General features: G+C 45.0%; 1 protein-coding gene across 1 annotated transcript in view; it reads left to right on the top strand.

The window, feature by feature from the left end:
- CHRDL1 (chordin like 1) overlaps positions 1–20,776 on the top strand; it is a 665,455-nt gene that overhangs the window by 85,653 nt on the left and 559,026 nt on the right. The window contains exon 2 of the mRNA XM_086951036.1: positions 7,010–7,122. Within this exon, the coding sequence (XP_086807162.1) occupies positions 7,010–7,122 (113 nt within the window). The remainder of the gene's footprint in view (positions 1–7,009; positions 7,123–20,776) is intronic.

Here is a 20,776-nt window from a genome sequence, read left to right as displayed (position 1 = left end):
AACCACTGTGTGTTTGCTTGGGCAAGTGTGGGCATATCTATACCTTGAAGGTGCCGAGTTTGAGGTAAAGGTGGATGAAATAACGTCATCAAAGAGTCTCAGTTCTTTGAAAATCCCATGAGTTCTTGAACAAATCAATATTCGAGCAAGGGGAAGTCCCTAACTGCTGAAGCCGAGTTTTCCAAGAAATCGTTGTGGATTTTCTGAACTAGTGGAAGTAGCCATGCCATACTTGGACTGCATGAGCTATGTCTAAATATGGTTATGATTTCTATGCCTATATAAGAACATGGTGATTTATACCTATATAAGGGCATGAATTGGGAAAATTACACTAGGGTCCTAAAATGCTATACACCAGACAGACTACACTTCCCATTTCAAGCACACACCTAAATGTATGCGGCTTCTTCAAGTGTACTTTTCCACAGACTTATACAAAGTAGTTCAATCAGTAATCCCTCTACCAATATCTCCTAAGCCTCACTTTTCTCTTGCTGCTTTACTATTCACCAACTGTCCAGAATGTAATTTGGTAGAGAGTTGCAGAAAGAAGCATGAGAAGCCCAGCAAGAAGCAACAGAGGTACAGAAAGAGGCAAGACAAGTGCAAAAATAGGCAAGAAAGGTGCAGAAAAAGGCAAGAGAGGTGCAGAAAGAGGGAAGAGGGCTGTAGAAAGAGGCAAGAAGGATACAGTAAGAAGCAAGAGAGTTGCATAAAGAAGAAAGAGGCATGCAGAAAGAAGCAAGAGATGTGCAGAAAGAAACACGAGAGGTCCAGAAAGAGGCAAGAGAAGTGCAGGAAAAAACAAGAGAAGTGCAGAAAGAAGCAAGAAAAGTGCAGAAAGAAGGAACAGAGGTACAGAAAGAGGCAAGAGTAGTACAGAAAGAGGCAAGAGAGGTGCAGAAAGAGGGAAGAGGGTTATAGGAAAACGCAAGAGAGGTGCAAAAGGAGGCAAGAGGGGTGCAGAAAGAAGCAAGAGAGGTGCAGAACGAAGCAGGAGGAGTGCAGAAAGATACAAGAGAGGTACAGAAAGAGGCAAGAGAGGTTCAGGAAGAGGGGTGCAGAAAGAAGCAAGCGGGCTGCAGAAGGAAGCAAGAGAAGTGTAGATAGAAACAAGAGAAATGCAGAAAGAGGCAAGAGGGGTGCAGAAAGAGGCAAGAGAAGTAAAGAAAGAAGCAAGAGAACGCTAGAAAGAGTCAAGAGAGAGGCAGAAAGAGGCAAGAGAAGTACAGAAAGAAGCAAGAGAACTCTAGAAAGAAGAAGAGGGATGCAGAAAGAAAAGAAAGGGGTACTGACAAGATGTTTCTACCTGTAAAAGAAGCTACCAGTTTTTTAAACTAGCATCTTCAGATGCATAACACATATGAGAATACATGTACAAGTAGACACATTCCTCAGTTACGAGAGCATGCAGACCTTTAAATTTATATGGCCAACTTCGACTGTACATTTCCACACACTCAAACGAAGTAGCCTAATCACTAATCCCTCTGTCAACATGTCTTAAACATTACTTTTGTTGTGCAGCTTCACTATTCACCAATGACTCTGAATGTTGGGCATAGCGAAATTCAAAACAGCAATCCTTCCCATATGACTGTTGTAAGTCTCACCATATTCCTGAAGGCATGCATGGGGTGTCTGTACCTTTTGCTAGTGGCATAATACTTAAAAAGAAACACAAATAATTGTGTCTCAGACCGCATACTCTCTGAATGTGTGTACAAGAAGGTGTATGTATTCCTTTATATTTATTACAAAGTGCACCTTGGTGGTGAATAGTCTATTTGAGGGGCTCTATAACACCTACCTATGTAAGACATGTCTACCTATGCAACCAACTGACACAACAGAACTAAGAAGATATCTATACCTGTAGGAAAAGCTACTAGCTTTTTAAGCTAGCATTTTCAGATGCATAACACACTTGAGAATATATGTACAAGTAGACACATACCTCAGTCATAAGAGCATGCAGAACTTTAAACTTAACAGAATACACTTCCCATTTCAAGCAAACACCTACATTTTTACAGCCTTCTTCGAGTGTACCTTTCCACAGACTCATACAAAGTAGCCTAATCACTAATCCCTCTGGATATTGCTGGAGCCAGCCCGGGGAGGTGGCGGTTCCCAGGGCAATGGAGGGCTCTTGGTGAGGGGCCACATGGCCCCTATCCCATCTTGTGTGCAGCCCCGGGGAGTTGGTAGTCTTCGGGCTGCGGTGGCCTGTGTGTCCCCCTCATTTATCGATTAAAGCCCGGGGAGGCGGCGGTCCCCAGGGCTGCGAGGGGGGCAGGAGCCACCACCATGCCTTTTTAAAAAAAAAACAATAAAGCCCTGGGGAGGTGGCGGTCCTCAGGCTGCAGGCCCCCACATTTAATAATTATTGCCCCTGGGAGGTTGTGAGCCACGGGGCAGTGGGGACCCCCCTGCATCACAGAGCAGCATTGCCCCCGTGACCTGGCCCAGCCTGGGTCTTAAAGAAAACAAAGCTCCGGAAACCCTGCTTCGTTTTAAAAAAAAAATATTTCGGTGGGATTAGCGGACCCTACGCGACTCTCTCGATAAATTTGTTTTTAAAAACATGCTTTTTGGCCCTCGGGGTCCCTGTGGGACTCCCTGAGCAGGCCAAGGGGGTCCGGGTCTTTCTACCCTTCCCCCTTTTCTTGTTTTTATAGCTTTTCTTGTTACTCGGTTCAACCGAGTCACAAGATGGCTGCGAACACTTCCTGGTTTGAAGTGTTGGCAGCCAATCCGATCTCAGGCTCAAGATCGGGAGGGTTTGCGGATCCTTTGCGTCCCCAGTTTTATGTCTATAAATATTTAAATTCCTCAGGAAATACTGAATGGATTTACACCATTTAACAAAACTCTTTCTGAACCAAGAGGTACCTTTTTGCAAAATTTTGTGTAATTCCGTTCAGCAGTTCGGGCTGTAGCCTTGTTTAAAGTGTCCTGTGGAAATTAACATAAAGAAAACGTGTTTTGGGACCCCCTCTTTTTTCTCAGACCCTGCTCGGTGAATCACCCCAAAACTTGTAACACAGCAGCTGAATTGAGCAGGTCATTAGTTTTGGATATTTCGCGAACATTCGTCAAACGGCACCAAAGATATTGGTAAATCAAAAAACGCTTTTCCTATAGAAAACAGGTCCTAACTATAACTACCTACTGGCGACCACCAGTAGGTAAAAAAAAAAAATATATATATATATATATATATATATATATGTATATGTGTGTATATATATGTATATGTGTGTATATATATATATATGTGTGTGTATATATATATATGTGTGTATATATATATATATATATATATATATATATATATATATATATATATATATATATATATATATATATATATATATATATATATATATATATATATATATGTGTGTGTGTCCAGAGAAGTGCCTTTTTCTGATTTGGTGTAAATATGATGTGTGTGTGTGTGAAGCTAATGGAGGTTGGTTGACATATAATGCACATATGTTGGCTTATGATGGTCTGCTATGCATGCATATGATTGTGGGTACATGGCTATATGATGGTGGGAATGTGGGTGTAGTATGTTGATGGTCGATGTGATCTCAGGCCTAGAAGAGTTGTGAGATGCTCACAGCTCTCCCAGAGTTTAGTTCAGTTGTGATGCAAGCCTTTGACGTGATGTGAGCTTCTCAGAGTTATTTCAGGCAACAGAGCAATGGGGTAGTCAGTAGCTGCCCCATACTCTTATTTTTGTAATCCCCTTCACTCTGTTCAGTTGTGATACAAGCATTTGAAGAGATATGAGTTTCTCACAATTATTTCAGGAAACAGAGCAGTGGGGCAGTCAGTAGCTGCCCCATACTCTTATTTTTTTTAATCCCCTTCACTCTTGCGCAAGCCATGGTGAGAAACAAAAAAGCACCTTTCACCAGTGAAGAAGACTGCGGGAATTTGCATAAAACGCCCTGCCCTTCGGCAATTGCTGGATAGGGCAAGTAAGCACACTGGTCCTTAGGCAAGGCCATGGTGTATAGTCTTAGACTTAACTCGGGGTAAACAATCTAGGCACGTAAAAACTGCTCTTCAAGCTTTGAACAAATTATTGAGCAAAATCAGAGGGTATGGTCACATACTAACCCTACTCGCTTCATATGTAAGACCAAGGAGGTAATAAATCAACCCAAACACACTTGAGCAATGCAGGTGTATGTGCAGTTCCCCTGGCCCTCACCAGCCCTGGTGGATGGTGTAAAGGTCAAAATTTATTTAGCTCTGTCTTTACCCAGTCAGACAGCTTGAATCGACATCAGAATAAGTGGGTGGGCAGCTAATATTACCATTTTTGCCTTTTTTCCTCTTCCTCTCCATGTTAGTGGACATAGACAAGGAAGGCAAGTGAATATGTGTTTTGCTTGGTCAGTTACATATTCTTTCAATATTTGGTGTTTGTAAGTTTTCTTCATTTACATCCTAATATTGCAAACTTCAAACAAAAGATACTGTACTTCCATGCATGGTGGGTGCTCATGTATATATCTAGGGAACAGCAGCATAGAACGTTCACAAACCAATGAAAAGGCACCTAATGCTGAAAAAGAAAGGTTACTGTCTGTCAGAAGTGATTTTATTAAGTTGGGAACAGAGCACCAGTACAAACTCAATAAAACCACTCTTTGGTTAGGTCAAAACACAGTTCTGAGGGAATCTCTGTTCAACCCCTGATAATTACGACAAAAGCATCAAGCCATCCCCATGGAAGTGTGGGCTGAGCTGAAGTAGTGCCAACAATTATAGAGTAAAGAACAAAACCATAAAACTCTGAGATATAGAGAAAAATTTAACAAGCAAAAGGAAACCAAGAGTTTCAAAATAGGTTATAGGAAACCAGAGATGTTCATATTTAAAGTTGCAGGCCAATATATGGCAAGAAAAAGTAAAGCAGCAATCAATAGTCACTTTTTGATAGTTCCCTATATTTTAACCATAGTGAGACTCAACAGTCTGTCCGGAGATTTCAGCGTGGTAAAGTATAGGGAAAATGAAAAAAGGTAATTAAGGTCGAAAAAAAAGTATTTCGCATATTTTTGTTATATATAGAGATATATATATATAAATAAATTAATGTGATATATTTATTTTAAATATATAACTAAATGCAAAATGCAACAGCACTATTGAATTAATTCTCAATTAGACCTTTATTTAATATAAATATACATTAAATTATCAGAAGTTAAATTAAAAAAACACGTAAAATAAACACATATTTTTTATTGTGCATTAATATTTATTAAACGTGATGTATAGAATTAAATCAAAGCCATTCAATACAATGTATTGTTATATTCAATTTAAAAAAGGTAAAATATTTTATAATTAAATTAAAATATGTACTATTTTTATAATTTGTTTGAAACGTTGAATCAAATTCATTTATATTTTTAACTATTTTAAATAATTTATTTTAATTTACAATAATACCTATGGGTTTTATTTTAAGTTTGTACCGGCATTATTTTCAGTGCTAGGGTGCTGCACTACCATGGGCTGGCTATGTGTGGTGCTAGACTTTCTATTGTTTTTTAGCAGTAACTTATGCTACTAAGGGCTCGATTAGGATTGCGGTGATTCCGCATCCTCCCGGCCGGCGGAAGCCGCCGCCAGCCCGTAGGTTGCGGAATCACCGCTGCGGTGAATGGAAAGACCCCTCGCCACATTAGGATGGCTGTGGGGTAATCGTCCGCCGCTTTTCCGCCGCGGTCGCCTTCTGACCGTGGTGGAAAAGCTCTAATATGGTGGCGGTGTCTATCAGACACCGCCAGCCATATTAGGATATGCTGCAGGACATGCCTTTCCGTGGCGGCAATGCCGCCACGAAAAGGCATACGAAAAGGCATACGGTCTTTTCAGGATGAAGATGGGGGGTGGGGGGTGCACATTGGGGGTACTTATGGTCCCCCTGCATTTGCATGCACAAAGCGGCAGGCTCCGCGCGGTGCGTGCCACTTTGTGCATGTAAATGCTAATCATGCATTTTTTACCTTGCGGCGGGTGCTGCTTCAAGCAGCACCCGCCGCAAGGTTAAAGATACGGGATGTGACCGCCAGGGTGGCGGTCACATCCTAATTGGCATGGAGGGACCGCCGCTGCCCCTGTGGACGGTCCCTCTACCTCGGGGGTGGCGGACAGACGCAGGTTCGTCCGCCATCCTAATGACCCCTTATGTTAGGTGTCATCTGCTTTTTCAGGGGGGGAAGACATGTAAGTTACTCTTTTTGGGTAACTTTACACTCAGATTTTGTAAATGGCCAAAAGTAGTAAAGTAACTCAGAAGTGTGTAAATTATGCATGTAAATGTACTCACAAGTGTATATTACCTTTGGGAATAGCCTGATGTGTTTGACTTGTGAATGCTCTTTTTACTCAAGCCTGATGCAAGTTTGTGAAAGGAGGCCATTCTATTAAGGGTGAAAAATGGAAATTCCAGTGGTAATTACAGGCATGACTGGATAGGTAATGCATTCATATTGTACATTGAGAGTGGCTGCAAATGTTACATTTTGTAATGAACAAGCAGAGGCGTATATCTCACTGCAGGCCCCAAAGGGTAAACTAAGAGATTTCTGTTATGTCATAGTTGATAGGCATTGATAAACACGCTCCAACCTCTGCTCCAACCTCTGATCGGAACCCACCATACTAACTGAAGTTTGGGACCGAACTATGCCATAAACAAGAGATATTGATTTGTCCACATCATCAGAAATATATGTTTTAACAGGATGTATAATAAAGCTGTTTTATTGATCCAATGTTAACTCACTGTGAACGTATGTTTTGTTTACTGGTGCAATACATACATATTTAACATTATTTCTAAAATCCAGGTCAATATTTACCTATATATTTCTCTTTCCTTTTTCTGTTTTACGGAGGTCAATTTAGCTGTGTCAAAAACTCAATGAAAAGATTATGGAATTAAATTCTATTAATATTATTCCAACAGATTCAGAGACATACTGTGTCTTTCAAGACAAGCGGTATCGCAGTGGAGAAAGTTGGCATCCCTACCTGGAACCCTATGGACTGGTTTACTGTATCAATTGTCTCTGTTCTGAGGTACAGTGCATGCTTTTTGACAACTGAAATCATATTATATTTTATTATGAAAAGATTTCGATATTTTGTTAAGGAACTATGCAGCTGCATTAAGAGATTCTTCTGAAATGTGTTACTGACTTGTATTGCACTCAAGCTGGATTAGTGTAGTAGCCTTTATCTTGGAATCAAGAAATTGTGGACGCGGCATGTCTGATTTTCTTCTAAGAAGGTATTAATAATCTTAACAGATTGGCATCTATATTTTTGGGACACAGTAATGTCTAGTGGTGTACGAAACGTGCATAATTTCCAGTAGCGTAATTACCTGAAATTACCTCAAAATTATGCAAAGTTATGCATAATTATGCAAAATTCATGTTGCACTCAAAATATTTCCTGAACGGTCCATTTGGGAAAAAATTTAACTGTGAGTTGATATCTGCTTGCTTCCTATCAAAACTCTGCATTCAAAAATTATGCGAATGGTACATCTTGCACTAAAATTCCTCCAAAAAATGATTCGAAGTGGTGTTTTTTTTGTAACTTTGTGTAAATTGTTTTACTGCATAGATCTGAAATTGAGGTTCTAGTTTTACGCATCCGTTGAAAACTCCCTGGCCTAGTAGTGTCTAATTGGTAGTCCATAATGCAACTAAAATCCCCCATTATAATAAGTTCCCCATCCCAATCCAAGAGTTTTATATTCAAATCATCAAACATCTTGGGTTCATCTTGGTTCGAAGCATAAACCGCGCAGATAGTATATTTATGGTTTTCAATAATCATTTGAGCTATTACCCATCTACCATCTTTGTCGTAAGCAGTTTGTAGAGTTTCGGCTCTAAGTCGTTTGTCTTTGAGAATAGCAACCCCTCTTATTAATGCCCCAAGTGTAGTACAGCTAACAATGTCATAGCCTAATTGACAGAGTAGTTTTTTATCTTTGCCAGCTATGTGCGTTTCAGAAAGCAGTATAAAATGGGGATTGTATAGTCTTAGTTCTTCAGACACAAGGCGACGCTTATTTTTGCTGTTTAGCCCCGCAACATTCCAAGCAAGACATTTTATTTTATACATTTATGAGAAAAGAAACAATCAGCATAATAATAAATCAAGTGATATTTTCCAATTCTAGAGTCGTGCATAAGTGGACATTTGCTAATATTTTTGTCGTTTGAAGCAGTTCTCCCTCTCAGGTTGCAAACATATTATATCCTATTCACATATCAAGATCAAACAGAGCATACAGATAAACCAAGGATTTAATCTGAGATTTCAGAGCTTGGAAATCCCCTGTATTATTAGCTGTCGTTCAAAAAGTCCTGATGAATGAGGATTTTTGCACCAAAGGCCAGAGGAAAGGACTGTATTGGGTAGCCTTCCTCATCACCACAAAATGAGTCAGATTCAGAAACCAGCACCTAAAACACAATGGAAGGTCTAAATGATGCAAGCTCTACTGGCTATGGGTTCTTCTAAGGGGTTCTGATTAGGAGAATGTGCATGATGATTTGAAGAAATAGGTGGATCATAAGGTGAATTGTCAACTAAGAGGTGTGAGAAAGAGTAATTGTAGTTGGAGTGGATGGTACTCCACCACAAGTAATAATTTAACTATTCTTGTTATGTCCAGTAAAGGTTTCAGTAATTTAAACCTGAGCTCCAGCTCTGGTAAGTATGGCACAGAGTTTAATTTAAGAAAATATGTAAAGCATTTAGAAGTGCCAAACCAGTTAAAAAGTAAAAATCAAAACACAATAAAAGTCCCACTCCCATTTATAAAAATAGAAAATAATTACATTATCGAAATGACACTAAAACAACAAAAATCAAATAAAGACAACCTGGGATATGAATTTTTAAGTTTAAAAAAATGTGTTAAGCGCCAACCATGGCTTCTGTTTGCGCTTGGCCGGGACCTAGGTGCGATTTAAGCCTGACCGCCATAGAGCGTGTGTCGGATCCAGAAATAAGGTTACAAAATAACAGATTTTTTGTTATTCATTTTAGGGCATAGAACATCAGCTCACATATAAACTGTACAGTGTTAATACCAATACTGCAGGGGGCAGTTTTTTCCATCTCCATTATCACCCCCTCTTGTGAAAGCTCTTCACCTCTGAATGGGGAATAACGTGCTACCATCACATTGTTTTAAGTCGTTGTAAAATGTGGAATGTGCCTAAGTTTCACTGTACAACTATGACCAGATTTTGCCTGAATGAAACTGAGTTGGTGGAAAAAAAGATGTAATCCCGATTTGAAAAGAAACTCTTGTTTGTGCCCAGATGACAATTAGTGGCTCTTTTGTAATGCGATTCTGAATGTTGCACCTGGAAATCAGTGCCAGGACACCCTTCTGAGTGATAGTGCGCCTTGCAAATACAAATACACAGAACATCAGAGTTTTACATTCTGACTTAGTCTCTGTGGCCGAGAAGGTCTCCACGAGGCTGGATATCTGTTGGTTGAACTCCTGGTGAAGCCGCTGAGTTTTGGCAGGAAAGCTCTGAACAGGAGAAATCCAAAATTCACGCCTAAGCAAGGTCCCTTCCTGGTCGTTTATTTGTTGCGCCTTTGCCCAGTGAAGTTTTCTGTTTGGACTTAGTCACCTTTTTGGAACTTGGATTTATCCCAAGGGGCAAGGCTGCAGGCTGTAACCGAAGAGGACTCCACAAGGCCGTACACCTTCTCACCAACCTCCAACTGAAGTGGATTTGCTGCGGAACAGCTCTAAGAAGGAGCAATCTGAATCTTTTGCCTACATATGTACTTACCTTAACTATACTTACCTTGCATGGTAAAGGCATGCGTAGTAAAGAAATATATATGACAAAGGCATTGTGTGGCTAAGACCATGGTCGGAATGGGTAAGAAAATACGCCTGAGCACCAAAATAAAATCGACCGCACCAGTAGAATATTCCATAGGTCAAAAAGTGGCCCACATGTGCAAATAGGGCAGTTTTGAACTAGCAAAGACATGATGTAGAGGTGTTTTGCAGATCATGTGGCTATACATGCATTTGGGCTTGCTACAGGCAACGACCAACCCCTAGGGCACTTTCTGTTTGCCCGATAGGCCAGTCCGACCCTGGTAAAGACCACGTGGTAAAGGATGTTTCCCTCTAAGTGGCCATCTAGACCCAAAATGGCCTTGCACATTCTGATTTTTAAAAAAATATATATTTTAATAAAATCGCTTTGACGTTGTTTGTATCCATTTTCACTAGTGTGTTTGATTTTTGTAATGCTTATCTTTTAATCTAACTTGGTTTGGACTTTTACACTCTTTATATCTTAGCTGTGTTGCTTTGTGACCAGTTGTTATATATACATACCACAAGCACAATTTCAGATGAAAGCTTTGCTGCTTGCACCAGGCTACCAGGGAGAAGTCAAGAATGCATTACAGAAGCAAGTTTACTTGGTCTAGAGCAGGGGTACTCTTAGTACGGCCCAAGGGCTGCCAGCGGCCCGGTAAGCCTACCTTGGCGGCCCGCGGACCTTGCAGACATCGCACCAGTTTAAAACAAAAAAACATTTCAACAGTGTCAGCCTGGACTTGGAGAGGCTCTGCTCTATGGGGGACGGGAGTGGAGCTGCAGGGGCCTCAGAAGAGGTGACAACCATCGAAGCCTCATTAACAAGTTAAAGGTCTTTAAAAGACCTGTGAAGTACTCCGGTGCGGGTGTGCTGTGTGCGCGCCGGGGAAAGGATTGGGAGCTCTTTGAACTCAATGGGCAGGCACACCTGTATGTGGCACATATATTTTCTCAGTGCTTTGGCCTGGCACGCAGGTTTCTGGTGGTCACATACATAAGCTTAATTGCCCCTGGCTGACGGCAGGGTTGTCCTTCACAACCTACTCTTAACAGTACCCAAGTTTCACTTTACACCCAGCGCATAGCTGGAGCCGGGCCTTGGAAAGCATCTGGGGTTGCGGGGAGCAGTCCTCCCACTTCGCTTCTTTTTTCTGCTCTCTTGTAATTGTTGGACAATTACAGTGACCAGGACTCAATGACAAACCCCGTGACTGACTGAACCCGAGCTTGAATTTGGAGATCACTCTGCGCAGCTCATGCCCCCCCGAGTAGCATTTTTTTATCAACACTGAAGGGATGAAATTCTGAGTAAGCTAAGCCCAGCCTTACTTGGAATCTCTTCCCTCCGGATTATACTTGATCTCTGCCGCGGCGGTCCAGCCAGCTCTCGTGCACCTTCTACATTAGGGTGTCATTAATAACGTGCTGCAGATTTTGGGAAGGCTGGTGAAGGTGGGTCGATGTGTGCAGCAAAGAGCTCTTGCATTTTGTGATATTTACAATAGAATGATTGCACCTCGCCTAGACAGAGATAGGGAGATGGAGAGAGAGGGAGAGAGGGGAGGGCGTGGGAGGGAGAGTCAGGGGAGGGCGAGGGAGAGAGAGGGAGGGAGTGTCAGGGGAGGGCAAGGGAGGGAAAGAGTCAGGGGAGGGCGAGGGAGGGAGAGAGTCGGGCGAGGGAGGGAGAGACAAAGGGAGGGAGAGTCAGGGATGGCGAGGGAGGGAGAGAGTCGGGCGATGAAGGGAGAGAGAGGGCGGGAGAGTCAGGGGAGGGCGAGGGAGGGAGAGACAGAGGGAGGGAGAGAGGCAAGCGAGGGCGAGGGAGGGAGAGAGTCAGGGGAGGGGGAGAGGGAGGGAGAGAGTCAGGGGAGGGGGATGGGGGAGGGAGAGAGTCGGGGAGGGTGAGGGAGGGAGAGTCAGGGGAGGGCGAAGGAAGGCGAGAGAGGGAGAGTCAGGGCAGGGCGAGGGAGGGAGAGAGTCAGAGGAGGGGGAGGTAGAGGGAGAGAGTCAGGGGAGAGCGAGGGAGGGAGGGCGAGGGAGGGAAAGAGAGGGAGGGAAAGAGATGGAGGGAGAGTCAGGGGAGGGCGAGGGAGGGAGAGTCAGGGGAGGGCGAGGGAGAGAGAGGGAGGGAGTGTCAGGGGAGGGCGAGGGAGGGAAAGAGTCAGGGGAGGGCGAGGGAGGGAGAGAGTCGGGCGAGGGAGGGAGAGACAAAGGGAGGGAGAGTCAGGGATGGCGAGGGAGGGAGAGAGTCGGGCGATGAAGGGAGAGAGAGGGCGGGAGAGTCAGGGGAGGGCGAGGGAGGAAGAGACAGAGGGAGGGAGAGAGGCAAGGGAGGGCAGGGGAGGGAGAGATAGACGGAGGGAGAGAGTCAGGGAGGGCGAGGGAGGGAGAGAGTCAGGGGAGGGGGAGAGGGAGGGAGAGAGTCAAGGGAGGGGGAGGGGGAGGGAGAGAGTCAGGGAGGGTGAGGGAGGGAGAGTCAGGGGAGGGCGAAGGAAGGCGAGAGAGGGAGAGTCAGGGCAGGGCGAGGGAGGGAGAGAGTGAGAGGAGGGGGAGGGAGAGGAAGAGAGTCAGGGGAGTGCGAGGGGGGAAAGAGAGGGAGGGAAAGAGAGGGTGGGAGAGTCAGGGGAGGGCGAGGGAGGGAAAGAGTCAGGGGAGGGCGAGGGAGGGAGAGAGTCAGGCGAGAGAGGGAGAGACAAAGGGAGGGAGAGTCAGGGGAGGGCGAGGGAGGGAGGAAGTCGGGCGAGGAAGGTAGAGACAGAGGGCGGGAGAGCCAGGGGAGGGAGAGCCAGGGGAGGGAGAGACAGAGGGAGGGAGAGTCAGGGGAGGGCAGGCGAGGGAGAAACAGAGGGAGGAAGAGAGTCAAGGGAGGGCGAGTGAGTGAGAGAGTCAGGGAATGGCGAGGGAGGGAGAGATAGAGGGAGGGAGAGAGTCAGGGGAGGGTGAGGGAGGTAGAGTCAGGGGGGGTGAGGGAGGGAGAGTCAGGGGAGGGTGAGGGAGGGAGAGTCAGGGGAGGGCGAAGAAGGAGAGAGAGGGAGAGTCAGGGGAGGGAGAGAGTCAGAGGAGGGCGAGGGAGGGAGAGAGTCAAGGGAGGGTGAGGGAAGGAGATACAGAGGGAGGGAGAGTCAGGGGAGGGCTGGCGAGAGTCAGGGGAGGGCGAGTAAGAGTGAGAGGGAGGGAGAGAGTCAGGGGAGGGCGAGGGAGAGAGAGGGGGGAGAGAGTCAGGGGAGGGAGAGTAAGGGGAGGGTGTGGGAGAGAAAGAGAGGGAGAGTCAGGGGAGGGAGACAGAGGGAGGGAGACAGAGAGAGAGAGAGGGAGGGAGAGAGGGAGGGAGATAGAGAGAGAGGGAGGGAGACAGAGAGAGGGGGAGGGAGACAGGGAGGGAGACAGAGAGAGAGGGAGGAAGACAAAGAGAGAGAGGGAGGGAGACAGAGAGAGAGAGGGAGGGAGACAGAGAGATAGAGAGGGGGAGGAAGACAGAGAGAGAGGGGGGAGGGAGACAGAGAGAGAGGGGGGGAGGGGAGGGAGACAGAGAGATAGGGAGGGAGGGAGATAGAGAGAGAGGGAGGGAGACAGGGAGGGAGACATAGAGAGAGGGAGAAAGACAAAGAGAGAGAGGGAGGGAGACAGAGAGAGAGAGGGGAGGGAGACAGAGAGAGAGAGGGGAGGGAGACAGAGAGAGAGAAAGGGAGGGAGACAGAGAGAGAGAGGGAGGGATACAGAGAGAGAGAGAGAGAGAGAGAGAGAGAGAGAGAGAGAGAGAGAGAGAGAGAGAGAGAGAGAGAAGGAGGGAGACCTAGAGAGAGGGAGGGAGACAGAGAGAGAGGGAGGAGACAGAGGGAGAGGGAGACAGAGAGAGAGAGAGGAAGGGAGAAAAAGAGAAGGGGAGGGAGACAGAGAGGGAGGGAAAGAGTCAGGGGAGGGAGAGAGACAGGGAGAGAGAGGCAGGGGAGCGAGAGTCAGGGAGAGAAAGGGAGGGAGAGTCAGGGGAGGGAGAGAGAGGGAGGGAGACAGAGAGAGAGAGAGAGGGAGACAGAGAGAGAGAGGGAGGGAGATAGAGAGAGAGGGAGGGAGACAGAGAGAGAGGGAGGGAGACAGAGAGAGAGGGGGGAAGACAGAGAGAGAGGGAGAAAGACCAAGAGAGAGAGGGAGAAGACCAAGAGAGAGAGGGAGGGAGGGAGAGAGAGAGGGAGGGAGGGAGAGAGAGAGAGAGAGGGGGAGGGAGACAGAGAGAGAGAGGGGGAGGGAGACAGAGAGAGAGGGGGGAGGGAGACAGAGAGAGAGAGAGAGAGAGAGAGAGAGGGGTGGATACAGAGAGAGAGAGGGAATGATACAAAGAGAGAGAGGGAGGAAGACAGAGAGAGAGGGAGGGAGACAGAGAGAGAGAGGGAGGAGACAGAGAGAGAGAGGGGGAGACAGAGAGAGAGAGAGAGGGGGGAAAGAGAGAGGAGGAGGGAGACAGAGAGGGAGGGAAGGAGACAGAGAGAGAGAGGGAGACAGAGAGAGAGAGGGAGGGTGAGAGACAGAGAGAGAGGGCGGGAGACAGAGCGAGAGAGAGGGGGAGGGAGACAGAGAGAGGGAGGGAGACAGAGAGAGATAGGGAGGGAGACAGAGAGAGAGAGTTAGAAAGAGAGGGGGAGGGAGAGAAAGGGAGGGAGACCGAGAGGGAGGGAGACAGAGAGGGAGGGAGACAGGGAGAGACAGAGAGACAGTGAGAGGGAGGGACCGAGGGAGACAGAGAGAGGGGGAGACAGAGAGAGAGGGAGGGAGGAGACAGAGAGAGAGATGTGTGTATGCTGAGTCTGGTGGCTCAGTGGAAGAAAACGTCCGCTACAGGGGCCGGTGTTCAACCTCATGGTCACAGATTTTTTTGTTGCTCTAGCCCCGCCCCTCTCTCACTGACCCCGCCCCCACCGTGCGGCCCTCGGCCACAAACAACACTGTAAATTTGGCCCCTGAGAGAAAGTTTGTGAGTACGCATGGTCTAGAGTGTTCTTCGAGTCCTGTACACTTCATGTGAGGAGTGCAGCCTCTCTTCCCCCAAAAACGTCACACAAGTTCAAGGTGTAAATGGCATAAATTAGAAAGAATAAATACATCCATGGATGCAAGACATAAATGACCTAATTTTGATATTTTGTGCTGTAACGTATACCTTTTCAATTAATAGATGTGATTTTACCTATGGAAATAGACTTTCTGTAATCCGTTATGTTTAGTTTTGATTTACTATTTGAATTCCAAACTATAAAATATGCGTTTCGATTATATGCAAAGCTCCAGTAAGCCATTTATTTCAAGATGCGATGAATGACTTTGACCAGGGCCAAACACCAGGAGCGATTAAAAATAATTCCAACATATGCCACGTTCAAAGAAGTTTTATTGCAGGGAATTTTTGGTCGAATTAAAAAATGTTATTTTAACGAACAGTGGAAGATAATGTTTATTTTTGTAATGTTTCCAATGATATTTTACTGTGTTGTAAGTGAATACGTGGACAGATGACAGGATACTTCTGGATGGTAATAAATAGATTTAATCCAAGACACAGCTGAGTACAAGCCTCGCCAGCTGACCAGACCACCAACTGACACTAGTGGAATCCTCCAGGTAGAAGTCAGAACATACATAGGCATTGTGGTAGACAGAGAACAAGAAAACACAAAGAAAGGACTAAGACAAAAGACAACCATATTACATGAAGAATCAATGTACAACACATCTCCCTCCTTTATAGAAAAGAAAAGAAATAAAGGAAAACAAAGATTACAATACAAAAGACTGCAACGACAACCACAAAGACAAAAGAGTATTCAGAGACACAGGATGAAAAGAGAAGAGTGAGGTGAAACAAAACACTCAAACAACACCTACCCCATGTTGTACAATAACAAGATAAATCCGAAATATCATTACACTCCATCCCCCTCCCTTAGAGATTGGGAGAAACACAACATACCCCAAGAAAGTTAAAGAAACCAACAGTTCCCTTCTTACGGACACACAGACAGTGTAAACAAGACCCCTCAAAATAAGGAACAACTTAAGGAACTACGCCTGGTAAATACCACAACTTTCCTTAAACAGGGTACACCTCAGGATAGACAACCAGGGAACTGACATGGCCAATGACCAATAAAAGCAGCACTAACACTACAACCCATTTCAGAAAAACTAAACCAGTCAACCTGAGAACTAATATAGGTATTGATTATTCACCAACTCCACACCCTCCAAAGTAGGCTACACCACACGACAGCACAGGATGGTTAACCTGAAGATTGACTAACTTCCAACACTATTTCTCCAAAGAAGGGTACAACACAGAGTTCAAACCCTGAAACCAAACCTACAGCATGCTCTACAAAGGGTATACCATGGGTACACACAGGCCCCACACTCTCCCCAAAGAAGGGTACACCAATGGGTAAAAACACCACCATAGGAAAGTACAATAACAACAACTCTCACAGGTTGCACATGAAACTTATACACCAACAAGCCCTACATAGGGTATACCATGGGTACCAACTGGCCCCACGCCCTCCCCAAAGAAGGGTACACCATTGGGTAAAAGACACCGCCATAGGAAAGTAGAGCCACAACAGCTCTCAAAACACTTTCCACACTGACCCCCAAAACGCTCAAAAGGTTAAACACACCAGGAAAAACACACAAGCCCTCCTAGATAAAGCACATCGGAGGAAATGGCCCTGCAGACTAGAATGAGACACCAAAAGTCAGTGCAACCTCATAATAAAGAATACAAAAGGAGAAGAGATCCATGAAACCGTCAACACACACCTGATGTTGATCTCTCACAATCATGCAACATTTACTAACAAACTCGGTGACCTAACCACAGACAACACAACAAAACAGGGTGACAAGAAACGTTGCACAAGATTCACACCTTGGAATTTATACTCCAACACACCCTACATAGAGTATACCATGGGTACCGACAGGCCCCACACCCTCCCCAAAGAAGGGTACACCATTGGGTAAAAGACACCGCCATGGGAAAGAACAGCCACACACTTTCCACATTGACCCCCAAAATACAAGCTACAACAAACGTTGCACAAGGTTCACACCTTGGAATTTATACTCCAACACACCCTACATAGAGTATACCATGGGTACCGACTGGCCCCACCCCCTCCCCGAAGAAGGGTACACCATTGGGTAAAAGACACCGCCATGGGAAAGAACAGCCACACACTTTCCACATTGACCCCCAAAATACAAGCTACAACAAACGTTGCACAAGGTTCACACCTTGGAATTTATACTCCAACACACCCTACATAGAGTATACCATGGGTACCGACTGGCCCCACCCCCTCCCCGAAGAAGGGTACACCATTGGGTAAAAGACACCGCCATGGGAAAGAACAGCCACGCACTTTCCACATTGACCCCCAAAATACAAGCTACAACAAACGTTGCACAAGTTACACACCTTGGAATTTACACTCCAACACACCCTACATAGAGTATACCATGGGTACTGACCGGCCCCCCCCTCACACCAAAGAAGGGTACACCATTGGGTAAAAGACACCGTCATGGGAAAGAACAGCCACACGCTTTCCACATTGACCCCCAAGAATACAAGCTAAAGAGCTGCCTAACAACAAGACACATCATTTATACTCCAACACGCCCTATATAGAGTATACCATGGGAACCAACCAGCCCCACCCCCTCCCCCTCCCCAAAGAAGGGTACACCATTGGGTAAAAGAAACCGCCATGGGAAAGGACGGGCACAGAGTTTCCACATTGACCCCCAAAATACAAGCTTATGAGCTGCCTGACAACAAGACACAACAGCTCATAGTCCTGGTTCTTCTCAGAACCTCTCTGTAATAACTCGCTGTCACAAATCCTTAGACCTGGAAGATCGCGAAACCTTTCAGTCACAAATTTACTTCTTGGATTCGTTTCAACACGGATTCCTCACCTTGCCTCAGTGACATGCTTCAGGACTCACAGTCCTAATTCAGATTTTACTAAGTTATGAAGTCACCAACAGTACAAGTTCAGTCCCAGCCACTTGATAGTAAACTTTGTCTTCTCCCAGCTGGACACTGAAATCCATGTCACTTTTTGGTCCCGAGACACACATTCACCTTTCCCTGTAACTAACTTGGATTCTTCATCAACGTTATGGACCAACAGTCCAGAGACTCACTTACGACCCGCCGACCAGAGTCTCTCATTTGGGACCTATGTCCCCCCTTTATGGACTTACCGACAAGGGAATCACTTGGGACTTGCCATCCCGAGTCCCCCCCAGGAACCTTTCCCCGTTGCGGAATTTATTGTCCAGAGACCCACCTCGGACTTCCCGTCCAGAGTCTCTCCAGGGACCTTTGTCCCCCGTCGCAGACTTATAGTCCAAAGATTCACCTGAGACTAATTGTCTAGTCTCTCCAGGGACTCTTGTCCCACATTGCGGACATACCGTCCAGAGGCTCACCTGAGACTTACTGTCCAGAGTCTCATCTGGGACCATTGTCCCCTTGTTGATGACCTACTATCCAGAGACTCACCTGGGACTTACTGTCCAGAATAACACCTGGGATCTTTGTCCCCGTTGTGAATTAACTGTCCTGAGTCCCATTTGGGACTTTTGATCTCTGTTGTATACTCTTGTCCATGCTCTCAAACTTGGTACAGAAACACTACGCTCCTTTTTACTCACATCCTTTAGAATTTTCCGCACACTTTTCTCTTTGGTTTTCTGAAAGCTCCATGTACCATTAGTTATTAACTTTTTCCTTAAGTTCTTTGTCTTTCAACTGCTAAAAACACCCCTGCACTGAAATGTCCTTCCGACAAAACTACAGGTTTCCTGTGTTGACCCTCGCTTTGATTTCAACCAAACGTAAATACTTAATTCGTCCACAAGATGGCTCTGTTGTGAAGGAAATCTCAGTAAAACGGTCTCCAAATACACGTTGAACAGCACAGTTCTGCAGAATTATAAGCTGTTGACTCATTTGACGAATAAAGTCAAAAATAGAACATATTCTCTTTCCTCTACATTCAACAGCTTTCCAAGGAATACATTTACGAAAGCATGCTTATGCTCCTCCTTTCCATCACTCTAATTGCGGCAAGTAATTAGTTCCAAACAGTATAAACATACCTTGCAGGTCTTTTGATAAGTGAAAAGTATTCCGCTAGTCAGTCATCAAATGGAAACTCCATTTCCTCTCCGTTGTCAGAAAAGATCGCACCTCAGTACTACCACCGGACGTAGACTAACCTTTCCGTGAACTTAAAATGGCCACCACAGAAGGAAGAATCAGAGTGAGACTTGAAACGCACAAATTGCGCATGCTTGAGACGTCACTTCTTGTCACTTCTCAACGGTTGTTCTCATGCCCGAAATGACAAAAGGTTGCCAGGATACCGTGAAGCATCACTGTAAGTACGTCAGGCAGTATACAAATGAAGCGCTGCTCCTCCGCTGAGACTAACTTCAACACCACCACGTCATCATATTCAAAATGTCTTGGGGAGGAGCAGATCAACGTAGAGGCATATGACACACACCAGCAGTCGAAAGCTTCATAATAGACTCACGGTAAAAGCACATTGAACATAGATTCTTCTTCTTCACTTACGCAATGTGACAGACTCACGGTAGAAGAACTTTAACCACTTGTTATTTCCAGCATAAGTCTGTTTTCCTATTTGTTTCTCTTATTAAATTTTCCCTTGTTTAGCAATCAAAGTACTTCTGATAAAATTCGTGCCGTTTCTCTTGTTAAACACTTTATTTTAAACAGACATGAAGCAGAGATGAAGTTCCTTGAACCGATTTCCTGCAGTTTGCTAGGTGTTTCCTAGCATTTCCCAGCTACTTTTGCTCGTGGTTTAAACTGCAGTTATTTCAAACGTAGTTCAGTTCAACTTTAATCACCACATTAAGCAGGATTCTTTTCGCTATAATTTCCGGTTGTTTTCACCAATTTTCACTGCGCTGCGGCTGTTTTCTTCAATTCTCACTGCTCACCCAAATTTTCCCGGTTAAATTGCCGCTTTTATTTTCCTTTCAATGCTGTTAACAAATTATCAGCCAGTTCATTCACTCAGCACTTCAGAGATTTGTGGTAATTTGACAGCTAAGTTACATGGCAGATTAATTTCTCTCCAGCTTAAATCTATCCGCAGTAGGGTGATAATTGATCTTTGCTTATTCTTTCATAATGCTGCCAGGAATGAGAAAAAGACTTACAGTTCTTTACTAGCTTTAGTTCCTTAAATTTTTCTTCATTCATCCGGTTTCAAACTTCTTTTGATGATATTACTGGCAGCAGATAGGTGGACCGCAGTGGGTTCTTTCTGCGAGGTGTAACTCAGGCTGTGTTAGATGGTTATTTCTCTGGTCTGGTCAGCAGAAAACGTCGCCAAAATGTTGTAAGTGAATACGTGGACAGATGACAGGATACTTCTGGATGGTAATAAATAGATTTAATCCAAGACACAGCTGAGTACAAGCCTCGCCAGCTGACCAGACCACCAACTGACACTAGTGGAATCCTCCAGGTAGAAGTCAGAACATACATAGGCATTGTGGTAGACAGAGAACAAGAAAACACAAAGAAAGGACTAAGACAAAAGACAACCATATTACATGAAGAATCAATGTACAACATACTGCTTCACATGTAAGGGAATCCTCACAGAGAGACATATAGCGGGCTGTGTGAGAACGTGGTCTGTGGCAAAGTGTGCTACTCCCAACTGAAGACCATGTGTATGTGGCTATATTGAATAATTAGTAACAAAGTTTTCTTCAGTCTGAGGGTCTAGCCGTACTCCCAGTCAC

This window comes from Lissotriton vulgaris, unplaced genomic scaffold, assembly GCF_964263255.1.
Source record: "Lissotriton vulgaris unplaced genomic scaffold, aLisVul1.2 SCAFFOLD_666, whole genome shotgun sequence".
Lineage (NCBI taxonomy): Eukaryota > Metazoa > Chordata > Amphibia > Caudata > Salamandridae > Lissotriton > Lissotriton vulgaris.
This window is presented reverse-complemented; position numbering and strand designations above follow the sequence as displayed.